General features: G+C 36.3%; 1 protein-coding gene across 4 annotated transcripts in view; it reads left to right on the plus strand.

The window, feature by feature from the left end:
* Positions 1-11,608: 11,608 nt before the first annotated feature.
* The window catches only part of Prpf4b (pre-mRNA processing factor 4B), a 34,866-nt gene continuing 22,791 nt past the window's right edge, over positions 11,609-23,683 (plus strand). For all 4 annotated transcript variants that reach the window (XR_007109418.1, XR_007109419.1, XR_007109420.1 and 1 more), the window contains exons 1-3: positions 11,609-11,790; positions 19,483-20,682; positions 23,162-23,338. Coding sequence is in view for 1 of the 4 variants with exons in the window: in XM_047557767.1 (XP_047413723.1) it covers positions 11,750-11,790; positions 19,483-20,682; positions 23,162-23,338 (1,418 nt within the window). In the remaining 3 variants the exon portion in view is untranslated. The remainder of the gene's footprint in view (positions 11,791-19,482; positions 20,683-23,161; positions 23,339-23,683) is intronic.

The following is a 23,683-nucleotide window of genomic DNA, read 5'->3' on the forward strand; positions in this document are numbered from 1 at the left end:
CATAAAGTGAGAAAGGCTCAGCACTAAGGCTTAAGGAGAGAATACAAGAGGAAAAGCCCCAAAGACCCACACAAAGAGGAAATTCAGGAGAGTATTATGCTACATAAATTCATACTTAGTAACTGGAGCTGTTTAATGAATGTGTGGATAGTAGGTTAGTCCATTTAATCAGTTTTTCTTTTTTCCCCATATTTTTATTGGTGCATTATAATAGTGGAATTCATTTTAGCACATGAGTAACAATATAATTTGGTCAGTCTCATTCCCTAGTACTCCTCCTTTCCCTTCCTTCCTCCCTTCCCCTGGTTCCTTTCCTCTACTCCACTGATCTCCCTTTGCTTTTCATGAGATTCTACCCACCCCCTCCACACACACCCACACCTTTCTTTTCCTTTATGCTAACTTCCACATGAGAAGAAAGCATGTGACCCTTAACTTTCTGTTGGACTATTTCACTTAATAAAATGCTCTCAAGTTCCATTCATTCATCTGCAAATGACATAATTTCATTCTTCTTTATGACTGAATAAAACTCCATTGTATATTTATACCATTTCATCCATTCATCCATTGACAGGCACCTAGGTTGGTTCCATGGTTTGAATATTGTGAATTGTGCTGCTATAAATATGGGTTTACATATATGGCTATAGTGTGCTGACTTTAATTCTTAGGATAAATACCAAGGAGTGGAATAGCTGGGTCATGGTGGTTCCATTCCTAGTATTCTGAGGACGCTTCATACTGATTGTCATAGTGCTTGCACCAATTTACAATGCCAACAACAGGGTAAGTGTTCCTTTCCCCCACATGATCTCCAGCATGTACTCTTGATGGCTGCCGTTCTAACTGGAGTGAGATGAAATCACAGTTCAGTTCTGATTTGCATTTCCCTAATTGCTAAAGATGTTAAACATTTTTTCATATTTGTAGACATTTATATTTCTTCTTTTTAGATGCGTCTAGTTTATTTATCTGTTTATTACTTGAGTTATGTCCTTTTGGTGATGAGTCTTTTTTATATATTGTGGATATTAAACCTGTCAGAACAGTAGCTAGCCAAGATTTTTCTCTCATTTTTAGGTTCTCTCTTCACATTTTTGTTTCCTTTGCTGGGAGGCTTTCTAATTTGATGTCATTCCATTTATTAATTCCTGTATTATTGCCTGAGCTTTAGGAGTTCTACTGAGGAAGTCATTCTGAGCCTGTACACTGGAGTGTTGACCCTATGTTGTCTTCCACCTGTTGCAGTTACTGGTCTAATTCCTAGGTCTTTGATCCATTTTGAGTTGACTTTTGTGCAGGGTGTCTCATTCTACATACAGATAACCAGTGTTCTAAGTACCCTTTGTTTTAAAAGATTGCCTTTTCTTCAGTTCATGTTTTTGGCACCTTTGCATTTGACCACTCTCTATGGTCAGATCTTAATGAAAAATTGTTTCAGATAGAGATAACGTATTCTAGAATTCTGAATGCCTCTTGAGCCATATCTTTGTTCAGTTCAGGCCCCCACTGTGCTTTCATACTGCACTCCTTCTGCTTCTTGCCTTGGGGTCACACTTCTGCAGTAAGTCTAGCATTTGCTGGGTCCCAATCCATGCCTGGTTATGACACCTAAACATGAAACTAAGCTATCTCGGTTTTATCTATAATCACAATAATATTGTACCAAGGAGTCCTGGACTCTCCAATCCTTACCATGACAAGAACTAAGCAAACATTAATTCATCAAAGTTTGTGATAGATTATTTACTAACTGATTCATCACTTAATAAGGAATAAACAACCTGTTTTCCAAAGAAAATTCTAGTAAAAGTGAAATTGGCAACCATATGGATGTTGTTAGCAACAACAAAAAAAATATAAAAAAATAAATATATAATATTTATTATATTATATATAATAAATAAATATATAATAAATATATAAAACATAAATATATAATACATATTTCCAATTTTTAAAAAATGGATACACATTTGTTCGGAAAACATTCCCTCACTACAAAAAAAAAAAAAAGAGAACGAAGAAAGAAAAAAGAAAAAGTACCAGAAGCCAGGTACAATAGCACACACCTGTATTCCCAGCAATGGGAGGCTTAGACAGGAGGATTGCAAGTTTGAGACCAACCTCAGCAACTTGGCGAGCCCCTAACCAACTTAGTGAGACTCTATCTCAAAATAAAAATAAAAAGGGTTAGGGAAGTAGTTCAGTGTTTAAGTGCCCCTGGGTTCAATTCCTAGTACCAAATAATAATTATAATTTCTAAAAAAGAAAAAAGTACCAGAAAACATTTCCTAAATACATACTCTATCCTAACTATATCCTGGACAATCATCTACATATTTTCAGAATACAGAAACACACAGTAAAAAATAACTTGTCATAAAAATAAGTTCAACTTTTATTAAACAATGGGTTTCTTAATATTAACATTTAAAATTTCTCCATTTTAATCTCTATTACAAGAAATATCAATGGATATAACCCACATATATAAAAGTTCTTGTGATATTACATATATTTTTGGGGGGTTGTCCATGGTTCCTGGCTTATAACTCTCTCCCCAAGATAGCAGGTCACAGAAACTCTTATCTGCTCCTGCCTTTCTGATGGGAACTGGCCATAACCTACACTGTCTAATAATAGATTATAAAAACCCCATTTCAGAAGGGAGTTGCCCCACAGTTGGAAAGACAAAATTTTGCACAGAGGCCAAGAATACAGTCAGACAAGCCTTTCTGCAATTCAGTCTATTAGTGTTAGACCAGACCCTTTTTGTCAGCCACATTTCTACATGGTTGTCTTTCATCATGTTTATACAATGAAATCCTCAGAAAACTCCACCAGGACAATGGTCAGAGATTTCAGAGAGCTGAACACATGGAGGTGGCTGGAGGCTGATGCACAGAGGGCCTAGAAACTCCACCCTACTTCCCGGGAACCTTACCTTACACATCTCTTCATTTGTATCCTTTGTAATAACCTTTATAATAAAGTAGCACACATAAGTGTCTCCCTGTGTTCTGTGAGTCACTAGAGCAAATTAATAGAACTTGAGAAGGAGGTTTTGGGAACCCTGATTTATAGTAGTTGGTCAGAAGCACAGGTAACACAGCCTGGGGCTTGTGATTGGCATCTAAAGGAGAGGGACAGTCTCGGGGACTGAGACCTCAATCTGTATGATCTGATGCTATCTCAAGATAGATTATGTCAGAATTTAGTTGAATTAAAGAATTCTGGTGTCCACTGCAGAACTGACAAATTCACATATATCTGGTGTCATAAGTATGTGGTGTGAGTGTAGAAGAAACAGAGTGAGTTGTTTTCCAATGATATCCTCAGGGTACTTCAACAAACTTTATGGATATAGAGGGATACTCAGATCAAAATGTTTATGAAGCACTGTCATTAGTTCAGGAAGAGACAAAAAAGCAGTTTAGGAAGATGGTTTTGTGAATACATCTGATTTGGTATGATGACTATAATGGGAATGGATTAAATCTTGAGATAGTATGGATTAAAGATATTAGCAGCTATGTCCGTCCATTTTGTGCACTATAGCAGAATACCATGTTATTTATAAAGAAGAGAGATTTGTTTTTTTTAACCTAGAGGTTGGTAAGTACAAGATCAAAAGGCCACATTTGGTGAGGATCTTCTTTCTGCCCTAACATGGTAGAAGACATCATAGGATAAGACAGCAAGAAAGGGTTGACTCAGCTTCTTTAAAATACACTCTCTTGCAATGATAAGCCCACTCCCATGAAAATAACATCAATCCATTCATGTGGCAGAGTCCTCATGACTTCAAGGTTCCACCTCTCAACATTATTGCAAGGGGGATTAAATTTCCAACACATGAACCTTGGGGGACACTTTTAAACCATAACAGCCACCCCAAGTACCTAAAGACCTCTCCTATTATATAGTCAATATAAAACCATACTAAAATATAGAATAAATGTTTAAGAAACCCAACAAATCTGGAATTTATCTTATTTCAATGAGCTCCCTGAAATATCCAATAAAAAAACTTCCACCAATCCCATAAATTTTTAGATACCCTTGCTCTGATATTACCCAGAATATGTGCTTATTTTTATATATTGGGCAATAGGTTCCTTGCCACTAAGTGAGGTCCACTGACCAGTAAGTAGCACCAGAATCCCGGCGGAACATGCTAGAATTGCAGAAAATTAAGCCTCACCCCAGAACTACTAAATTAGAATACACATTGAACAAGATATCCTCCAGATGATTTTCATACACAGTAAACTTTGAAGAGTGCTGGATTAATGTTGATCCTAAGGAATTAGTTATATTAGATTTATAGGAAAAAAAAGAAAGTTCAAAGGACTAATAAAATGGATGGTGATGATAAAGTTAAGAAATGATCCTTCTTTGGGGTCAATTTACTTCAATACTCTGGCATGTCAACTTGGTATTTTATTTGTGATTGTATTAGTCAGCGTTTTCTTACCATAGTGAAATACCTGAGATGAGCATATAAAATCAAAAGGCTTATTTGGCACATAGGTTTAGAGGCCAAACATCCAAATGGCATGGCACAGGTTCTGGTGAGAGCCCGGTGACATACGCTGAGCCTAGTGAGGTATATGCTGAAAAAAGTATCAAATTTCAAACCACTATGCAGAGAGAGGGGGTGGAGGGGCCAGGCTTGCTTCTTTTTATAACTACCCTCTCTGGAAAACTACCAAGGAGTTACCCGACAACAACCTTAATCCAATGAACCAAGGACCAGACCTCTTGAAGTGTCCATTATTTCCTAATACTGCCATGTTAATACTGTTCATGTGCACATGAACACTTTGGGACACTCAAACCATATCCAAATCATAGCAGTGACACACATAAGAAAGCAAAACAAAGATATTTTCTCCAACTACAAAGAATGTACAACATAATGGATATGGATAGTGGATAGATTTTCAGCATATACATAATGAATGTTTAGAATCCATGCTTAGGTCATTTAAAAAGTCACTAGAATTTGTGCTTCTTGTTATATGAAATAACCAGATTCCCAAAATCAATCTGCTATCTTAAGAACTAGAAAACTGGACAAAATATAGAACTATTTTCAAATGTTGGATAACAGCACAGAACTATTGTCCCTCAAGAAAAAGAATCAAATGAAGAAAGCCCTATCATTGCCACAGCTTTTGATCTGAAAGCACATTAAGACTACAGGAAAGACAGGGGGGTTCAAGTAGATCATACTGGTTCACTAAGTTGAGATATTAGAGGCTGGTGTTTTTAAAGTTCTGAAGCACCTAAGAATTGTAGACTAGGGTTCTGGAGAGCAGAGAGGAAGACAGAAAGAGTTCTAAAATCCTTCAGGGGATCCCCTGGACTCTGTTTTACACTTGATGTGCATGCATGGTATAAGCTTACATGAGGTTGCACAAAGACCAAGTGCACAACTATGAGCGAAATGGTTCCCATTCACATGTAACTGGATGCGAGAAGGATGAACAAGATAACGATGCCCACATTGCCCCTTCTACTCAACAAAGTGCTGGAAATGCCAGTCACAGCAGTCAGGCAAAGATATCACACGCAAAAAAGTAAATTTGTTTGTTGCCACATGCCATGATCTTATATGTAAGAAATCCTAATTCTACCAATATTAGAAATAAGAAATTCAGCAAAGTTACAGGATTTAAAATTAAATACACAAAAGTCAACTGGTTTCTACATACTAACAACAAAGCATCTGGGGAAAAAAAACCCAATAAACAAATCTAATTTACAACAGTATTAAAAAGAATAAAAATTTAGGAACATTTAACCAAGGAGGGTAAAGATCTACATACTACATTGATGGAATTAATTCAAGACACCAATAAATGGAAAGCTATCGCATGCTCAGGACTGGAAGAATCAATATTATCAAAATGTTTATACTACCCAAAGCAATTGACAGATATGATACAAAGAGATTTTTTACAGAAATAGAAAAAATACCTAAAATTCCTAAAACACCCAGAATATCTAAAATAACCTTGAGTAAGAAGAACAAATCCAGAGCCATCACCTTCCTCATTTCAAATTATATTCTGAATCCATAGTAATAACAATATTGTTATTACTATGTTGTTACAAAACAGATATATAGATCAATGAAACAGAATAGAAAGTCCAGAAATAAATCCATTTTTATTCCATCAGGTGCCAAAAATAAACAATGGAAAAAAGAATAGTCTGTTCAATAACTGGGGTTGGGAAAGCTGGATATCCATACGTAAAAAAGTGAAACTGGATCCTAATCTTACATTATACACAGCATCTACTTAAAATGGATTAAAGACTTAAATATAAAGTACAATATGGTAAAACTCTCAGAAGAAAACAGGGAAAAAGTTCCATGACATTAATCTTGACAATAATTTTTTTTTTTTTGGATAAATGAACAAAAACAAAAAAGCAAAAACAAAAAAGCGGGACTATATCAAACCAAGAAGCATATGTATAGGGAAAAAAAAACAATCAACAAAATGAAAATATAATGTATGGAAGGGGAGGAAATATTGCCAAACCATATGGCAGTTAATAATAAGCCAGGTGTGATAGCACACATCTGTAATCCCAGCAACTCAGCATGCTGAGGAAGGAGGGTCACAAGTACAAGGCCAGCCTGGACAACTTAATAAGACCCTGTCTAAAAACAAAACAAAACAAAAAACCTGGGGATGTAGCTCAGTGGTAGAGCATGCCTGGGTTCAATTCCCAGTACCACAAAAAATATTTTTTTTTTTATATAAGGTCAAAAACCAATAAATAAATAAATAAGGATAACATCAATATCCAAAACATAAGGAACTCATACAACTCAATAGTGAAAAATAACTTTTTAAAAATGGGAAGAGGACCTAAATAGACATTTCCCAATGAAGATATACAAATAGCCAACATATGTGAAAAGGTGCTTAGCTCTAGTCATTAGAGAAATACTGATAAAATCTACAATGCGATATCACCATACACCTATTAAGATGGCTATTACCAGAGAGTAGTGAGATAACTTATACACTATTGGTGGGGATGTAAAATTGGTAAAGCCATTATGGAAAACAATTTGGAGGTTCCTCAAAAAAATTAAAAATAGAACTGCCATATAATTCAACAATTCCACTTCTTGGTATACAGGGTATATAGCCAAAGAAAATAAAATTAGTATATCAAAGAGATACTTGTACTCGCATGTTCAGTGCAGCATTATAGTAGCTAAGATATGAAATCAACCTAAGTGTCTAGTGATGAACGAATAAAGAAAATGTGATGCTTGCACTCACACATTACATTTATCAAAGGGTGAAAACTTGCAGTTTTAAGAATAAATCCTAGAGACCAAATGTACAGCATGGTGACTATAGTTAATAATGATATATTTTCTAATATTCTGCAAATGAAAACAGAGTACATCTTAAATATTATCCTTTTCAAAAGAAAGAAAAAAATCATAGAGAAAAAGATGAAGAAGGGAATGGAGAAAGCAAGCAAGCAAACTAAGATGATGGATATGAATAATTCATTTTTGCAGCAATTATTTCACAAAGTATACTTTAAAACATCACATTACACATCTTGCTTATAATTTTGTCAATTATATATCAGTAAACTGGGGAAACGTGATAATTGACAAATATAAATATAAAAATTACTGAGATATATACTTAAATTGGGTGATTTTATATAAATTATACCTTGATAAAATTGTATAAAAATGTACATCTGAAAAAAAGCAATGGTAAAACAATATTTACACAATGTTTTGTTAGGCCTAAGACATACAGAAATGTAACACACTCTCTAAATAATAGCCTAAAGGAGATGGATAGGTGTGAAGCTGTATTGAATTAAAGAAGTTATTCATTATGGTAACCTGAATTCACAAAACCAAGAAATGAACAGAACCTACAATGATAAGTAAGGTTAATATAACAAAAACCATAAATATACACTTGCTGTCCTTTGTTGTTTCTTTAAAAGACAGCAATAATTAAAATAAACGTATTGTTGGGCTTAGAACATTTAAATCACAAAAATCAGGGAAAGAGAATAAAACTGTACTAGAGTAAGGTTTCCATATGTCACTGGAATTTAGTATAAATTTGTAGTTGATTCTAATAAGTCACAGTGTATATAAGCACAAGAGCAACCATTAAGGCAATAATTTTTTTAAAAATGGAAAAAAATCACTAAGGAAATTAAAATGCTATATTAGAAAATATTCCCTGGATGCAAAAGAAAAGAGTAAAGGAGGGATAGAGGAAAAAGAAAGAAATAAAGACATATAAACAAAACTAGGATGGCAGACATAAAACCAACTATATAAATAACAATATTAATTGTGACTGGATCAAACAATCAAGTCAAAAGGCTGAGATTGTCAGACTACATTTTTTACACAAAAAAGAGCTATAATCTAACACGACAATGTCTGAAGGAGACACACTTTTGAATCAACTGTACAAATCATAGAAAGTTGGAATGGTTCTAGATTCAGACAAATTAGACTTTAAAATATAGAGAAACATAAGAACATTTATAAAAGGATTATCCCACTAGAAAGACATCACATTTATAAGTGTATAAACACCTAATAACAGAATCAAAATACTGTATTTATAGCAAAAACTAAATAAAAAGACAGATACCTCAGTAACAATGTCTGAAGAGTTAAAGACCATATTTTTAATTAGACATCTAATGATTCTGCAACACATGACTAAAGAACTCTTCAGTTGCTCCCCACCTCAAATGTTTTCTTTTAGTCTGTCTCATTAAGTAGTAATTGCATCCATCCAAATGCTCAAGCTAAAAACTTTAAAGTTACAGCCAGGCATGGTAGCCCATATCTGTATTCTCAGAAACTTGAGAGGCTGAGGCAGGAGGATTGCAAGGTCAAGGTCAGCCTCAGCAACTTAGTGTTACCCTCTCTCAAAATAAAAAATAATGAGATGAGGCTGTAGCTCAGTGATAAAGTGCCCCTGAATTCAATGCCCAGTGCTAAAGAAAAGAATAAAAGAAAAACTTTTAAGTTGCTTTCTCTGGCATCCTACATACAATAACTTGTACCTTCAAAATATATAAGCATCAAAATACTTTCCCCTTTTAGACACTGGTCTAAGCAAACATCATCTCTCACTGGACTTACTAAAATACTTCCCAAATGGATTCCTTCTTTCTTGCCCTGACCCTCCAGTTTCTCTCCATAAAGCAGCAAAGTGAACACTCTAAAACAAATTAAATCACATCCATCACTCCTCCACCCTCAATTTTACTCTAGCAATTTTTAATGCAATTCAAATTCTACCAGCTCCCTTTCCAGCTATCCTTACTCTCTTAATCACCCTGAAGTCATTATGTTGGAGTCTTTGCTGTCCTCAGCCAGTAGTCAAAATATAAGCCTATTTTTTAAAAAAAAATCGCTAATATATATACATTGAAGTGAGAAAGGGTAGCTCCAAACGTGAATAATATACAATTTTGCAAAACTGAAACCATCTGGAAATCTAGCAACAAGGAAAATAGTGTAGATGTAAAAATGTTTACTGAAACCAGAATTACATAAAAATTGACACATTACACGAAAAAGCAGACTATCACATTTTATATGAAAGTAAGAAAATTTAATATTTCATATGGAAAAAAGCCCAAACAAGCCAACACGTTAACTTTGGTTCAATGTGGGTAATGGAGGGTGGGCTTTTTCTTTGGCTTTGTCTGATTTTCATAAATGCACCAGAATTGCTTCAAAACAAACAAAAAGCTCAACTATATTTTTTATGGAAAAAGAAAAATCGGTGTTAATGTGTTGTAATAAAAGAAAAGCAGTCCAGCGTGCCGACACAAATAGTTCCTAATTTTAGGACTAGGTCTGAACTAGAGAGGTTAAAGTATTATCTAAATGGGGATCTACAATTTTTTAATTGACATCTGGGCCAATATATTTCTTCAGAGGATCTTATGATACTCGTTATTTTTGTTTGCAGCCTACGTTACAATGAGCCTATTGAGAGCTTACTGGAATTGATGACGGTGGCGTATCTCACAAGGTGCAAATTTAATTCCCTTCCACGCGAGGTACACAATTCAAAAATATTTTCAAGTCCCTTCCGTTATGTGCATCTTGTATGGAATAATGCTTAAAAGGAAGCAAGCAAAGATAGTAGGAAAAAAAATCATGTTCATAAACGCACGCTTGTTCCCAACACCGTATCTCCAGGTCAGTAAATTTTTTGTATTGTTTGCCGCCAGCTGGGCGCCAGGTGCTGTGGTTTCCATGATCTCTGTTAGCAAACAAGGCTGATCTCGGCTTTATCGCACACGGGGTCCGTGGGGGTCCAACACAGCCTGCCGCAGTCCCCGGCCACAGCTTACACCCACCTACTCCTTGGTGCCGCCCGACGACTGCGGAAAACGGCCTCACTGCGATGGTGGCAAGTGCGCCGCAGTCCTGAGGGGTAGAAGAATGCGAGCCGAGAGCTCCGCGCACGGGAGAAAACGCACTAGCAAGGCGGTTGGCCGCGCTGGCACCAAGGGAAGAAACAGGAAGCCCTCAGTCACAGTAGCCGGGTACAGCCGGGACCGCGAGCCCCGCGGCGCATAACATCCGTCCACGCCTTCCCGAGGACGCAAGCACGCATGCGCCTCCCAGGCCGCCAAAGACTTCCGGGAGCCTATTTCCGCCGCCGAGCAGTCGATTCCTCGCGGGTGGGCTAAAACGGCGCTTAGACGCTGCGTTCAGGTATAAAGGATCCCGAGTCCCGGAAGAGACGCAAGAATAGAATGTTGGGCATAAGTTTGTGGCCTGTAAACGTTCGATCAACTAATAAATTAAGTTGATGTTTGCTTTAAATTCCGGCTTAAAAAAAAAAAAAAAACTTTTCCAAAAACTAAAACAGCAATATAGTTTTGGGGGAGTCCCCGAAATCTTCGTATTTCACTCGCCAAAGTGGTATTACTGCGCACGATATGGTTAGTGAGGAAGTTTTAGAGAAAGCTTTTGCCAGCATGTTTAAAAAAATTTTTTTCCTCTTTTTAAAAAACTTGGTTTGCGCAGGTCTGGACCTGGCTTCAAAATCACAATTTGGCATCAAACACTTTGAGTGCCTGTTATTCTCCCCCACTTATCCTACCCTACTCTCAGGATGCTTAATCTCAAAAAAAAAAAAAGAAAAGAAGAAAGAAAAACAGCTCTAAGAAGGTAGACCAAAAAGGGAACTGGGAGATAATTCATGTCGTGGTTGAGTAAAGTAAAACCAGCCTATGAGCCCTCCACTAATAAATCAGCAACAAGGAAGGGACAAGTAAAATTAGAATTTATTCATCCACTTTGGGCCCTATAGCTAACCAGCTCTAGGAACTGCACACACGATGCCAACATTCCACTCCCTTTGTTCCCTTCTCCAGCAAGCTCTGGAAACTAGCTGCCCAGTTACAACATTGACCGTAGATCAAGCCCCGCAAGTCACTCGCCTTTAATCTCAACAGGCACCACCCCCACGGTCCCGGAAGTTACGTCACGACGCTCGGTGCTCCGTCCCCGGATGTGGGGTTTTATATCCGGATTCTTAGCGCGGAGTTAAGAGTACCGCTTTCCCCTACGCGCGTTGCACATGCGCTACGGCTTTTTTTTCACCCCCCTTTTTCCACTTCCACTAGCTTCCACCGTCCGGGGAACCGCCGCTACTGCCGCCGAGGAGTCAGGAAGTTCAAGATGGCTGCCGCGGAGACTCAGTTGCTGCGGGAGCAACCGGAGTAAGTAGTCTCTGTCAGTGGGCTGGAGGCCGGAACCCGGGGAACCGCGGAGTGGGAAACCGTGGAGACCTGCACCGACCGGCGGGAAAGTTCAGGCCTAACGGCGAGAGCCAAACTTTGCCTTTTTCCGCGTGATACGTTGTGGGGCGGGAGGCGTGGAGAGCAGGCGGGCGGCCTTCGAGCTTCGCCCTCCCAGAGGCCGCGGCTGTTGGGGCAAAGGCGACCGCGGCCTGTCGCGCGTCGTTGCCCCGGGAGGCAAAGGCGCGAGCGGCCTCTACAGGTTTGGTGCGTGTGGTATCTGCCAAGACTCTGAGGTCGCGCCTTCCTACTCTTCCTCCGGGGACAGAGCAGAGCTCTCTGGTCTCAGCACTCGGCCGCATTGGTGTTGGCGACCCTAGAGGCGGTGGAGTCTGGCGGGACTAACCTTAAGTCTTTTCTTTCGCATATAGTTCCCCCGGTCGTCCTACTACTTGTGCCAGTTTTAGAACCTTAAAGAATTGAAAAAAGGGTGCTAGGGTCACACTCTTGACTGTCCCAGAACTAACCGTGACTGGCCCTATTATGCCTTCTCTCCCTACCCCGTACTTTTATTGCAGCAGCCACCCTAGTTTTGTTTTTTCCCCCTGCCTATTGGCAGCTTATTTGCCAACTTGCAAACTTGAGGCAAAGTAAAATAGAGGCCTGCTTTTGGATTTTGAGTGTTTTTTTTTTTTTTTTTTTGCCTGATATTATAGCCCTTCTATAAACGAAATGACGAATGAAAGAAGAGTGGGAATTGCTGACTGCTTACAAACCAAACTGTACCTCTGTAGTTAAGGTAGTATAAGAATCCATGGGTCCCTGTGAACACATATTTGTAAAAGCAAAGGCTAACCGTTGCTTAACTAAAAGCAATATTTTGTTTTTCATGTTTACATTAGGAAAACTCAAAACAAAAACCTAAGAGTGAATTTTAAGAGTATTCTTGTAGCAACCCTCTTGCATCTGTATTATTTGATTTTTTTTCCAGCCATATTTGGAAAGAGGTGGAAATACACTCGCAGCAACTTGCGAAGGGGGAAATTTTTGCCACCCATCTGACACTTCATTGCTGTGCATCCAGTTCTGGTTCTCTTGGTCATTTGATTTTCTCAGCTAGATGGAGAATTGTACCCCATTTTATTACAGGCATTTGCAAATAGTGCCTCTTCCCCCCCCCCCCACACACAGTTTGACTTAACAGAGAACAAATGGTCTCCAAAAGTTTTAACTAGACTTACAGTTTCTTGTTTTTCGCCGAGTTCAGTGTGTGGCATAGTTAGAATACAAATCTTACCCTGGATAGCATTTTGAGAAGTGAGTCAGCTATATTTTATTTACATATTTGAATAATGCTTGATTTTAATAATAAATACATATTTGTTTAGTCCCTTGCACTATAAACAAACAGATAGTCTTGAATTTCCTCTCCCTTCTTTACAGAATGCTTTATGTATATGGAATATTAGTCTATATGTGTTGTCCTTTCACTAATTTGAAAGTAGTTAAAGAAAATAATAGTTTGATGTGAAAGCAACTACTATGCTCCGTAATCATGGTGAGTTCGGATATAGTGTCTAACCGGTTCTTTAGAGGACACCAAATAGTTTGTAGTTACATAAAATCTATTCAAAATGGAAAATTTAGAATGAATAAATAAAAAGAGGGGGAGGTTAAACTCAAAGATTTTATAAGTAGTGGCTTTTTCATTGTTAGACTCTTTAAATTCAACCTTTTAAAACTTATTTGCATTAACCAAAGACAAGGTGCTCCACATAGCATTGAACAAGCTTATTTAATTTGTGTAACAAACCTACATGAGAGTATATACTGTTATTTTCCAGATGATGAAACTGGAGCACAGAGTAACTTGCCCTAGGTCACAAGTGACAGACTCATTTAAACCCTAGCAATCTGGTTCTAAAGCACTGTTTCTAGTTATTGTATTGTTTGCTTTCCGTTATACTCCTTTTTAAATTACCTTTAAGGTTTCAAATCATTTTTACTTCTTGTCAGTATCCCAGAAAGATCCATAAGGGAGGCATCAGGCTGTGCTAGGGATTGAACACAGGGTCTTGTCACCTGTTAAACAATGCCCTGCTCCTCTGACCTGCACCCCAAGCCAAAGATCAAAGATATTTTGCTGTGACATTTCTAATTTAATGAAACTTAGATTCCCAAACTTGATTTGCAAGAAGGGTTTACTTAAGACTGGTCTTTGGAATTACATCAATATTAATTGTGCATTAGAAATATTTCAGTTTGTTAGAGAAACTTTTAAGTAGTGGCATTCACTTTGCTCACCATTAAAAACATTTTTAAGAAAAATCATCTAGCTTAAAAACTCTTCCATTTTTCACAGAATTAGTGAGTTCTGTGTGATTCCAAAGAACAAATTGAATGCTTCCCAAATAATTCATTAACATTATTCTGTTAAAAAGTACATGTGAAAGAGGAAGTAAAAATAACACTAGCATTTGGTAGTTGGTTACTTTATGTTATTTCAAAATTGTTTCATGACTATTTTTATTGAATACAGCTTAACAAATAGTGTTAAACACCCCAATATTGTCTGCTCTTCCAGTTCATCTTTACTCTCAAATAATGTGATTCAAAGCATGTTACCTAGAACTTAATAGGTTCTCAGTAAGTATTTATGTAACAGACCTGTTGTAGACAGGTTGGTATGACACCCACCTGCTAAGTGTTGATGTTAATTGGGAAAATGTAAGTACAAAGTATAGATTTATATATATGGAATTTATATAGTCAGTATTGTCAGTGTAAATGTCCAAGACCATCAGTTTTCTTAACAAGGAACCTTTTCCCAAGGCTTTAGAAGAAAGCTGTTGATAATGAGCCTAATTCAACTTCCTTAGCACAAGGTCATTGTATATAATATGCCATGCCACTGACATGCTGAATTCAGCCTACTTTTTTTGTGATGCTGGAAAAAGGAATGGAAGCCAGGGCATTGTGCATTCTAGGCAAGCAAGCACTTAAAACACAGAGTGTAATTCTTGTTTTCTATCAAATTTGCTTTAAAAGATCAACTGAGGAGGGTGACAGTTGGGAATATGCCTAGACCAGTACAAGAGAATGCTAGGATTATTATGGTTAACATAGGTGGCCCTTTAATCTCCTGGAACTTCAAAATCTCATCTATCACATGGAAAGATATTTCATTATTTCTTGAGATAATACTCGTTAAGTTATAGCAGAAACTGAGGTCACTGATGGAATGACTCTTACTTGGGGCATCATGATATAAATCCTGATTTCCCAGAAGCACTGGGAATTAGATTTTTTCCTTTTTCTCTATGGGCAGACTTTAAGAATTTTGAATTGAAATCAGCTAAGACTTCTGTAATTTATCTGTAGAAAGCATTAGAAAAAAGGTCAAAAAGCAAATTTTTCTTTGGGAATTTTTCTTTAAATCATTTCAGGTATTCTACATTAAATAGGTGAACATGTATTATGTGTCTGCATTCTAATGTGCTGCGGATATAACTGAGCAAGAGCAAAATCTTATCTTTCAAGGACTGAGTCTGTAAAAGTAAAATCAGCTTTTATTTAGTGAATACAGCTTTTTAGGTGTTCTAGAGTACCTGCTGTATGTTAAATAATCTAGGTTTTAGGGATAGAGCAATGACCTAAATAGATTAAAAATTCTGCTCTCGTAGTGCTTAAGTTATAAGAAAAGAGTGACCATCAAGAATGAGATTAGGTATAGTGGTGGTTACTTTGGAGAAAAATTTAAGTGCAAAAAGGGAGTATGTGTGGGATGGGGATTGCAACCAAAAAGGGGTTGGGCAGACTTGACTGAGAAAGTAACATTTCAGCAGATACCTGGGTAGACAAAGGAACAGGTCATACTTCTATCTGTTTTAAAGCTTTGCTGGAAGGAGACAACAAGTATAAGTACCAAGACCCTGAGGTGAGAAGATAGCTATTGTTCAAGGAAAGCAGTTTGACAGGATGAATGTATTAGGGGAGTAATGGGTTCAAGGCACTGGGAGGTGGGGCAGTAAGATAAGGCCTTATAAAGGATTTTAGCTTTTACTGTGAGTGAGATAAGAAGCAATAAGAAGTTATACGAAGAGTAGCAACATAATCTGACATTTTAAAAGTATTTTCAGTCAAATGGTGGACCTTCTGACTGACAGTTTCAACCTTCTTATTGGATTGATGTATGTGTGACCTTAGACAAGTCCCTTAAACCTTCTCAAACTTCAGTCATATCCATCATGTGGAGAGACATTTCTTAAGTATTTACTCTGACCACATTTCATAGTGTGAATGTGTCTAATTGTTGCAGCAAACCTGATTTTTCTGTAGTATTATTTCCCCTGTTTTTATAATTGAGAACAATGAGGCATAGAGGAGCAACTTACCTAAGGTTACAACGGCTGTGTCATATTAGAGATAGCATTTTTAACCAGGTAGTTTAACTACAGAATCCATGCTCTTTGGTAGCATTCCTTATAACATTCAAAGTAACCACCGACCGCTTCTGCTTCACAGTGGTTTTGTGAATAAATATATGTATCCAGTATCTACTCAATATCAGCTTGCTTTTGTAACACTTTTTAGTTCATGTTAGGTAGGGTTGTAAACCTCTCAACACCCTTTCAGATTGAAACTTATTTTCTCCATCTTATAAATGAGATACCTAAGGATTGAGAGATCTTAAGCTGCCAAAGCCTCACAATTAGTAAATTGTAGAACTAAGATTTTAACCCAGGCAGTTTGACTCTGGAGACTGCTTAATCTTCTCAACTATCCTTTATCCTGAGGACATTTGGAGAGTCTCTAGGTAGTTTGATTTCAAACTTAATGACTAGAATTGTGTGCTTTGAACACTTAGATTTTATATACCTAACAACCATTCTTGGTCTCTAAAAAGATTCTCCGTAACTTGAATTACTCTAATATTTCTCAGACATTTCCCCCTGTAAGTCAAGGTTTAGGAAAAAAGACATATACCCCATCTTCTGGATTGTAGGATGAGAGATTTTTGGGAAAGGGAGATGGTATCCCATATCAGGAACAAATTTGAACTGTCTCTGAATCTTCTACTTACATCTGTGATTCTTTTTTCTTCTGTAGTAGGGCAGTATTGGTGTTTTTTTGTTGTGTATACAAAGATGTTGCTCTTTCTTTTTCCAGGTTTTTAAGAAAAAAGTGGTGATTCAGAGAACACTATTTATCCTGTATCTTCTCATACTCCTTTAGAGCGAAGTTGACCCACACTAAAACCTGATTGTGATCAGAGGACACAGCTTCCTCTGCACATTTGTCAGTAGTTTGCTTTCCCATACTCCATGGTACCAGAAATGGAGATGGTAAAGATCAAAGTTCTTTGTGTTTGGTACCTTGTGGTGGCTTTGTGTTCTCCATTGCACTCCCCCATTGTCATCTAATAACTTCTCAGTCATATCTCCATTTTCCACACCCTTACCCCCACCCCAGGTTTATTGAAGATGGAGACCTGACTGGAGAACTACACTCTATACCTAACTCCTACTGTAATCCTCAGAAATGTCAGTGCCATAATGAACAATCACACCTGCAGCCTAATCTCGCAGTTCCTGGACATATGTAACTGAAGAGAGCCTTAGTTCTATCTCAAACCCTCCCTTCCAGAATCATTTATCTTGTCTCCTGAAATTGATCAACTTGGGGATCTTGACGTCTGTTAGACCACATTCTTCCACAAGTCTGATGCACTGGTCACAGTGATCTGTTTATAGTGTGCTGTGTATGATGTTTTTTGTAACCTGTTTTCTCTCTGAAATTCTTTTAATTCACTTTTCTTTAGAACAGTGGTAATTAACTTTTATTTTTTAATCCACATTCCTTCTCAATTAACAGCCTTTCTCTTCCCTCAAAGTCCCTGCTTAACAAATCACTTGGGGTTTCTTTTCTGTGATCTATAAAACACTTCCCTGACCATTCTCAAAGTGAGTACAACTAATCCTTCACTGTTCCCCTTAATGCCCTTATTCGAGCCTTCATCATTACAGTTCTTATAGTTGTGTCATGTAACTTTGTTTTCCACTGAACTGTAATTTCCTTGAGGAAGGCACATAATGGTTTTGTATATTTTTGTTTCCCTTCTACCTGGCTTAATGCCTACTGTGGTGATTTAAAAAAAAGAAAAGTACAAGCAGGCTCAGTGCATACCTGTGATCCCAGCTACTCAACAGTCTGAGTTAAAAGGATCACAAGTTTGAGGTCAGACTGGGCAACTTAGACCCTTCCTAAAACTTTTTTCTTTTTTTTAATTGAGGTAGGGATGTAGCTCTTTACTGAGTTCAATCCCCAAAAAAAGTTTTTTGGAGATTGATGAATAAGCTCTTGAGTTCTTACCTCACAAGAAGGTATTTGTAATATATGGTACTAATAATAAACTTACTAAAAGTATAGTAATATGTACCAGTCAACTTTCCATCACTGTGGCAAAATACCTGAGAAAAACAAAGGAGGAACAATTTTGACTCATTGGTACAGAGTTTTCAGTTTGAGATCACTTGGCCCCTCCCTGTGATTCAAACTAACAGAATATAACAGAATATATAACAGAATATATTTGAAGCCTCCACAAATTAATCCATATCTTCCTTCAAAAATAGTGTGATGGTCTGAGTCCAGTTTAAAGTTTTGTTTTGGGTCTCATTTTAGGATGTAGTGATTTATTATGGAATCATTTTAAAGGGGAAAGTTAGTGTACTGTGTTGGTAGGGTTGGTATGTAAATTACCTTGTATAAAAAGAATTTGGGTGGGCTTTTCAGGGCATAACCCCATCATAAGTCAAGGAACAGCTTTTGAACCTGTAGTTAACCTGGAATTACTAAGCATTGCAGGCTTGATAAATTTAGAATCAAACTCTTTAACCCAGTACAACTCAAACATGTAAGCAAAGAACCTCCCTTAGCTTTGTTTTGGTTTTGCATAGCACTTGTTAATATGAACGTAGTTTGATAAACCAATGTCTCATTTGAAAATCAGAAAGGTTAAATAATTTGATGAATATTGAGTCAAACCACATAAAATTGCTGAACTAAACTATAGTTGATTTATAAAATGTTCTTCAAATGTGTTGAACTTAATGTCACATAGTTGCTTAGTGGCATTTGAGGTCGAGTCCTCACTCTTGATGAGTTTTCTTTGAAGTTTTAACCCTTGGGGACATGTTTATACTGCCACCATCAGCTACCAGTGCACATTGATTGTTTATTTTGGGACCAGCTCAATATTGGCTCTAGATATTTTTTTCAGGTTGTGCGAGAGTTGATTGGATGCAATATGCTCAAAACAAATGACCTGCTAGATCTATTGTAGAAACTTGAAGTTTGCTGAACTTCCAGTGGAGGAGATTTGTCTCCCAATGTCTGTCAGTATTAAGGTATTTACTATAAAAGAAAATGGGTCCTATGTTTTAAGTATATGTGAGAGATGCTGGTATAAAAATCAAGTTACTGGGTGACTTAACTAAATTGGTATTAAGGAGATTTTACTATGTTTGGTTTGGATTCCCTTTCTCAGTCAACTAATTTTTTTTTTTAACTACCCCATTTGTTTGCTCTAGTACTTTTACTTTGTGGGTGCAACCATTAGAAACAAATTAAAGAAAAAAAGAGATAAATAAAATGTGTTTCCTGTATTTACAGGCTGGAAGATGTTGATAATTCTGAAAAGAGTATAAATGAAGAAAATGGAGAAGTATCAGAAGACCAATCTCAGAATAAGCACAGTCGTCACAAAAAAAAGAAACATAAACACAGAAGTAAACATAAGAAACATAAACATTCCTCAGAAGAAGACAAGGATAAAAAACATAAACATAAGCATAAACATAAGAAACACAAAAGAAAAGAAGTTATTGATGCTTCTGACAAAGAAGGTATGTCCCCAGCAAAAAGAACTAAACTTGATGATTTAGCTTTGCTTGAAGACTTGGAAAAACAGAGAGCCTTGATTAAAGCTGAACTTGACAATGAGTTAATGGAAGGAAAGGTCCAATCTGGGATGGGGCTTATTTTACAAGGTTATGAGTCTGGCTCTGAAGAAGAAGGAGAGATTCATGAAAAGGCAAGAAATGGAAATAGATCTAGTACTAGATCTTCAAGTACAAAGGGTAAACTTGAACTTGTGGACAATAAAAACAGTACAAAAAAAAGAAGTAAAAGCAGATCCAAAGAACGGACTAGACATAGGTCAGATAAAAAGAAAAGTAAGGGAGGTATTGAAATAGTTAAAGAGAAAATAACTAGGAGCAAGTCAAAGGAAAGGAAGAAGTCCAAAAGTCCATCCAAGAGAAGTAAATCTCAAGATCAAGCAAGAAAATCAAAGTCCCCTACCCTTAGAAGGCGATCTCAAGAGAAAATTGGGAAAGCCAGATCTCCTAATGATGAGAAGGTTAAAATTGAAGATAAAAGTAAGACAAAAGATAGGAAAAAATCCCCAATTATAAATGAAAGTAGAAGTCGTGATCGAGGTAAAAAATCCAGATCCCCAGTTGACTTAAGAGGTAAATCCAAAGACAGAAGGTCACGGTCCAAAGACAGAAAATCAAAACGATCTGAAACTGATAAAGAAAAGAAGCCAATTAAATCTCCTTCTAAAGATGCTTCTTCTGGGAAAGAAAATAGGTCACCCAGTAGAAGACCAGGTCGTAGTCCTAAAAGAAGAAGTTTGTCTCCAAAACAGCGTGAAAAATCAAGAAGAAGTAGATCGCCACTTCTAAATGATAGAAGATCTAAGCAGAGCAAATCACCTTCTCGAACTCTGTCTCCTGGTAGAAGAGCCAAGAGTCGATCCTTAGAAAGAAAACGAAGAGAACCAGAAAGAAGACGACTTTCTTCTCCAAGGTAATGCGTTTACAAATTGTTAATGCATTTTACCAATGCACCTTATTTTAAAGAGAAAGTAGAACTTGAGGACAATTAAAAATGAGGAAATCATGAGTTTCATGATTTTAAATATAATCCAGTTCAGTCATTAACATTTACACTTTTAACAGTGAGAATGGGGTGTTTTTGTTTTCCTTTCAAGTTCTTGACTTTAGTATCTAATTTGCTAGGTCATTCCTTTAAATCCAAGTAATTTAACTGATGAATCTTCATGAGATTATCTTAACTCATGGAGGGGATTAGATCTAATTTTTAAATGATACAGAGTCAGAAACTATTTGATTTACATAGGATCATAGAATTAAATTTGGGGGTGGGGAGGTTCAAACCATTATTAACTACTTTAGAAACTGGTTTTATTCTGTATATTCTGTAATTGTATAAAATTACTGGGAAAGCTTTGTTTATTAAAAGAATGTTAGCTTATAAAAATGTATGAATTCCTAGCCATTTACTACATTCATACTAGTATTTTCATTGTATGGGTATCACTTTAGAGTTTAAATCACCACATACTCAGAAATTTAAAGAGTTGAAATAGCTTACCTTTTAACTTTTTTTTTGTTTGTTTGTTTGTTTTTTTTTTTTTTGCGGTACTGGGGATCGAACTCAGGGCCTTGTGCCTGTGAGGCAAACACTCTACCAGCTGAGCTATCTCCCCAGCCCACCTTTAACTTTTTGTGTTGAGGCACTTGTTAGTTTTGCTGATTGTTTTATTGAAAGTGTTTTGTAGTTATTCTGGTAGTCTTTCAGTTTGAAGAGGAAATTCAAGACCAAACCTGTGTATTTGAAACAAACAAACAAAAAAGTCTTTTTAATTACAGAAAGGGTAGGCATGTACTAAAGAGAAATCCAAATAACACAGAAGCCTATAAATTCTCTCCTCTGTCCCTCTATAACCACTCCAGGAAGTCTGTGCCTTATAGCACCTTTTCTATGCACATGCAATTATGAATATGTGTTTTCTTAACAAAAAAAGGAGTCATTATTTACATTAACATAGTATTTTTTTTATGAATGCTTCAGTGATATTGCATATAGAATCTTTTTCATTCTTTCTAACATGTATATATTTATCAGTGTGTGTGTACCAAAAGTAATCAGTTTTGTTGAAACTGATGAAAATTTAGATTGGTTTGAGTTTTTCACTGGTGTATACAAAGATGTTCATTTATTATGTCTGAGATTTCAGTATAGAATGATTCATAGAAGTTGACTTGCAAAGTGTCCTGGTGTGTGCATTTACATTTTAGGAATTTACTGCCATGTCTCCTTCCAAGAAAGTAAAACCACCTTGTGCTTCCATGACTATAGAGACGGTCCTTTTTCCCCAGACCCTTATTAAACAATATACCATATAATGACCAGTTTGTCACTTCAAAAAAAAAAAAACTTCTTGAATTTAAACGTGTTTGATCAATAGAGAGGTTAAACATTTTTATTTTCATTGCATAATAGCAAATAATTCTCCCTGACTGCTACACTCTTATTCCATCATTTATAATTTTTAATTGGTCTTTTGAAAGAGTGTGTAAGCAGAATGTATATGAAAAACAATTTTTTCACAGATGGCTCTACCAAGAATTACTGCAGGTCTAAATCAAAATCTTTCTTCTTTTGGCTAGACCAAAGAAAGGTTCTTTTAGGTTCTATGTACCATGTCCAAACATGTAAGGCAGGTTATGTTTTTATGTTTTATCCAGGGGGAAACATTATAATGTTATATTATTACTTAATTATGGAGAAAAAACCTGTTAAAAATTGTCCTGATTGTTTGAGTTGAGTAGTCCTATGCAAGTCTGAAACAACATTAAGAAATGTTCAAAACCTAAAAAATGAAGTTGTAGAAAGGCTTATAATAGCATCAATACTATGTTGAACAGACTAAAACTTATGAGAAGGCTTTGTGAGACAGTTGTTGAAAAGTTGATTTCGCATAGGAGAGGCTGAGGTATTTCCTCAATTTTGAGGTTTACTGTTGATTATAAAATACTATTATACTAAATTAATATTAAAAGTAAGATTCTTTTTTAAATTTTTATTGTAAACAAATGGGATATATCTTGTTTAAAAGTAAGATTCTTAACTGCAAAAATGTCAAGATATGGAAATAAACTTCCAACTGAGGAAGTGGAATAATATTACCCATTTGGGAAACTTTTGTTTGAGTTATTAATTTGAAATTACAATCAGTGACTTTGACAATATGAATAACCTTTAATGATTCTTCAAATTGTGAGACCCTAGCAAATGGACTTTTATTGAATGCTTGTGTAACACCAAAATGTCATTGTAGTCCACAATTGAATTTAAGTTTTTATTTAAAACACATTAATTAGTGTTTACTATTGTTAGATTGGTGTCTTAAGATATTCTTTACTTGTAGAAAAATTAGGTTGATTTGTTTTTCTGTTAACTTGCGTTTTCTACCCTTAAGAACACGACCTCGAGATGATATCCTCAGTAGACGTGAAAGATCAAAAGATGCCAGTCCTATTAATAGGTGGTCTCCAACCCGAAGAAGAACAAGTAGATCTCCCATTAGACGAAGGTCCCGCTCCCCACTTAGACGTAGTAGATCTCCAAGAAGAAGAAGCAGGTCTCCTCGGAGAAGGTAAATATAATTAATTACATATGTTGTTATCCTTTTGATTCATCAACCTATGAATGTTTTTGAAGCTCCAGTTAGCTCAGTTGTTAAGTTTTCCTATAGATCATTTTTCTCTGAGATCCCATGATTTCTGTTTGGCAGCGTGTGACAGACATTTCATAAACATAAATTTTTCTTTAATACAGTTTCCCTTCAAGTAATTGCTCATTTAAAATTCAGTCTTTTAAAAGTAGAACTTTTCCTTTTTTGAAGAGAGGTAAATACTAAATGAGCTAGATTTAAAGATTTTTCAGGGAGTGATATATTAGTAGCCGAGTTTCTTATAAATTTACAATTGTTATGTATAAT

The sequence above is a fragment of the Sciurus carolinensis genome, chromosome 7, assembly GCF_902686445.1.
Source record: "Sciurus carolinensis chromosome 7, mSciCar1.2, whole genome shotgun sequence".
NCBI classification, from domain to species: Eukaryota; Metazoa; Chordata; class Mammalia; order Rodentia; family Sciuridae; genus Sciurus; species Sciurus carolinensis.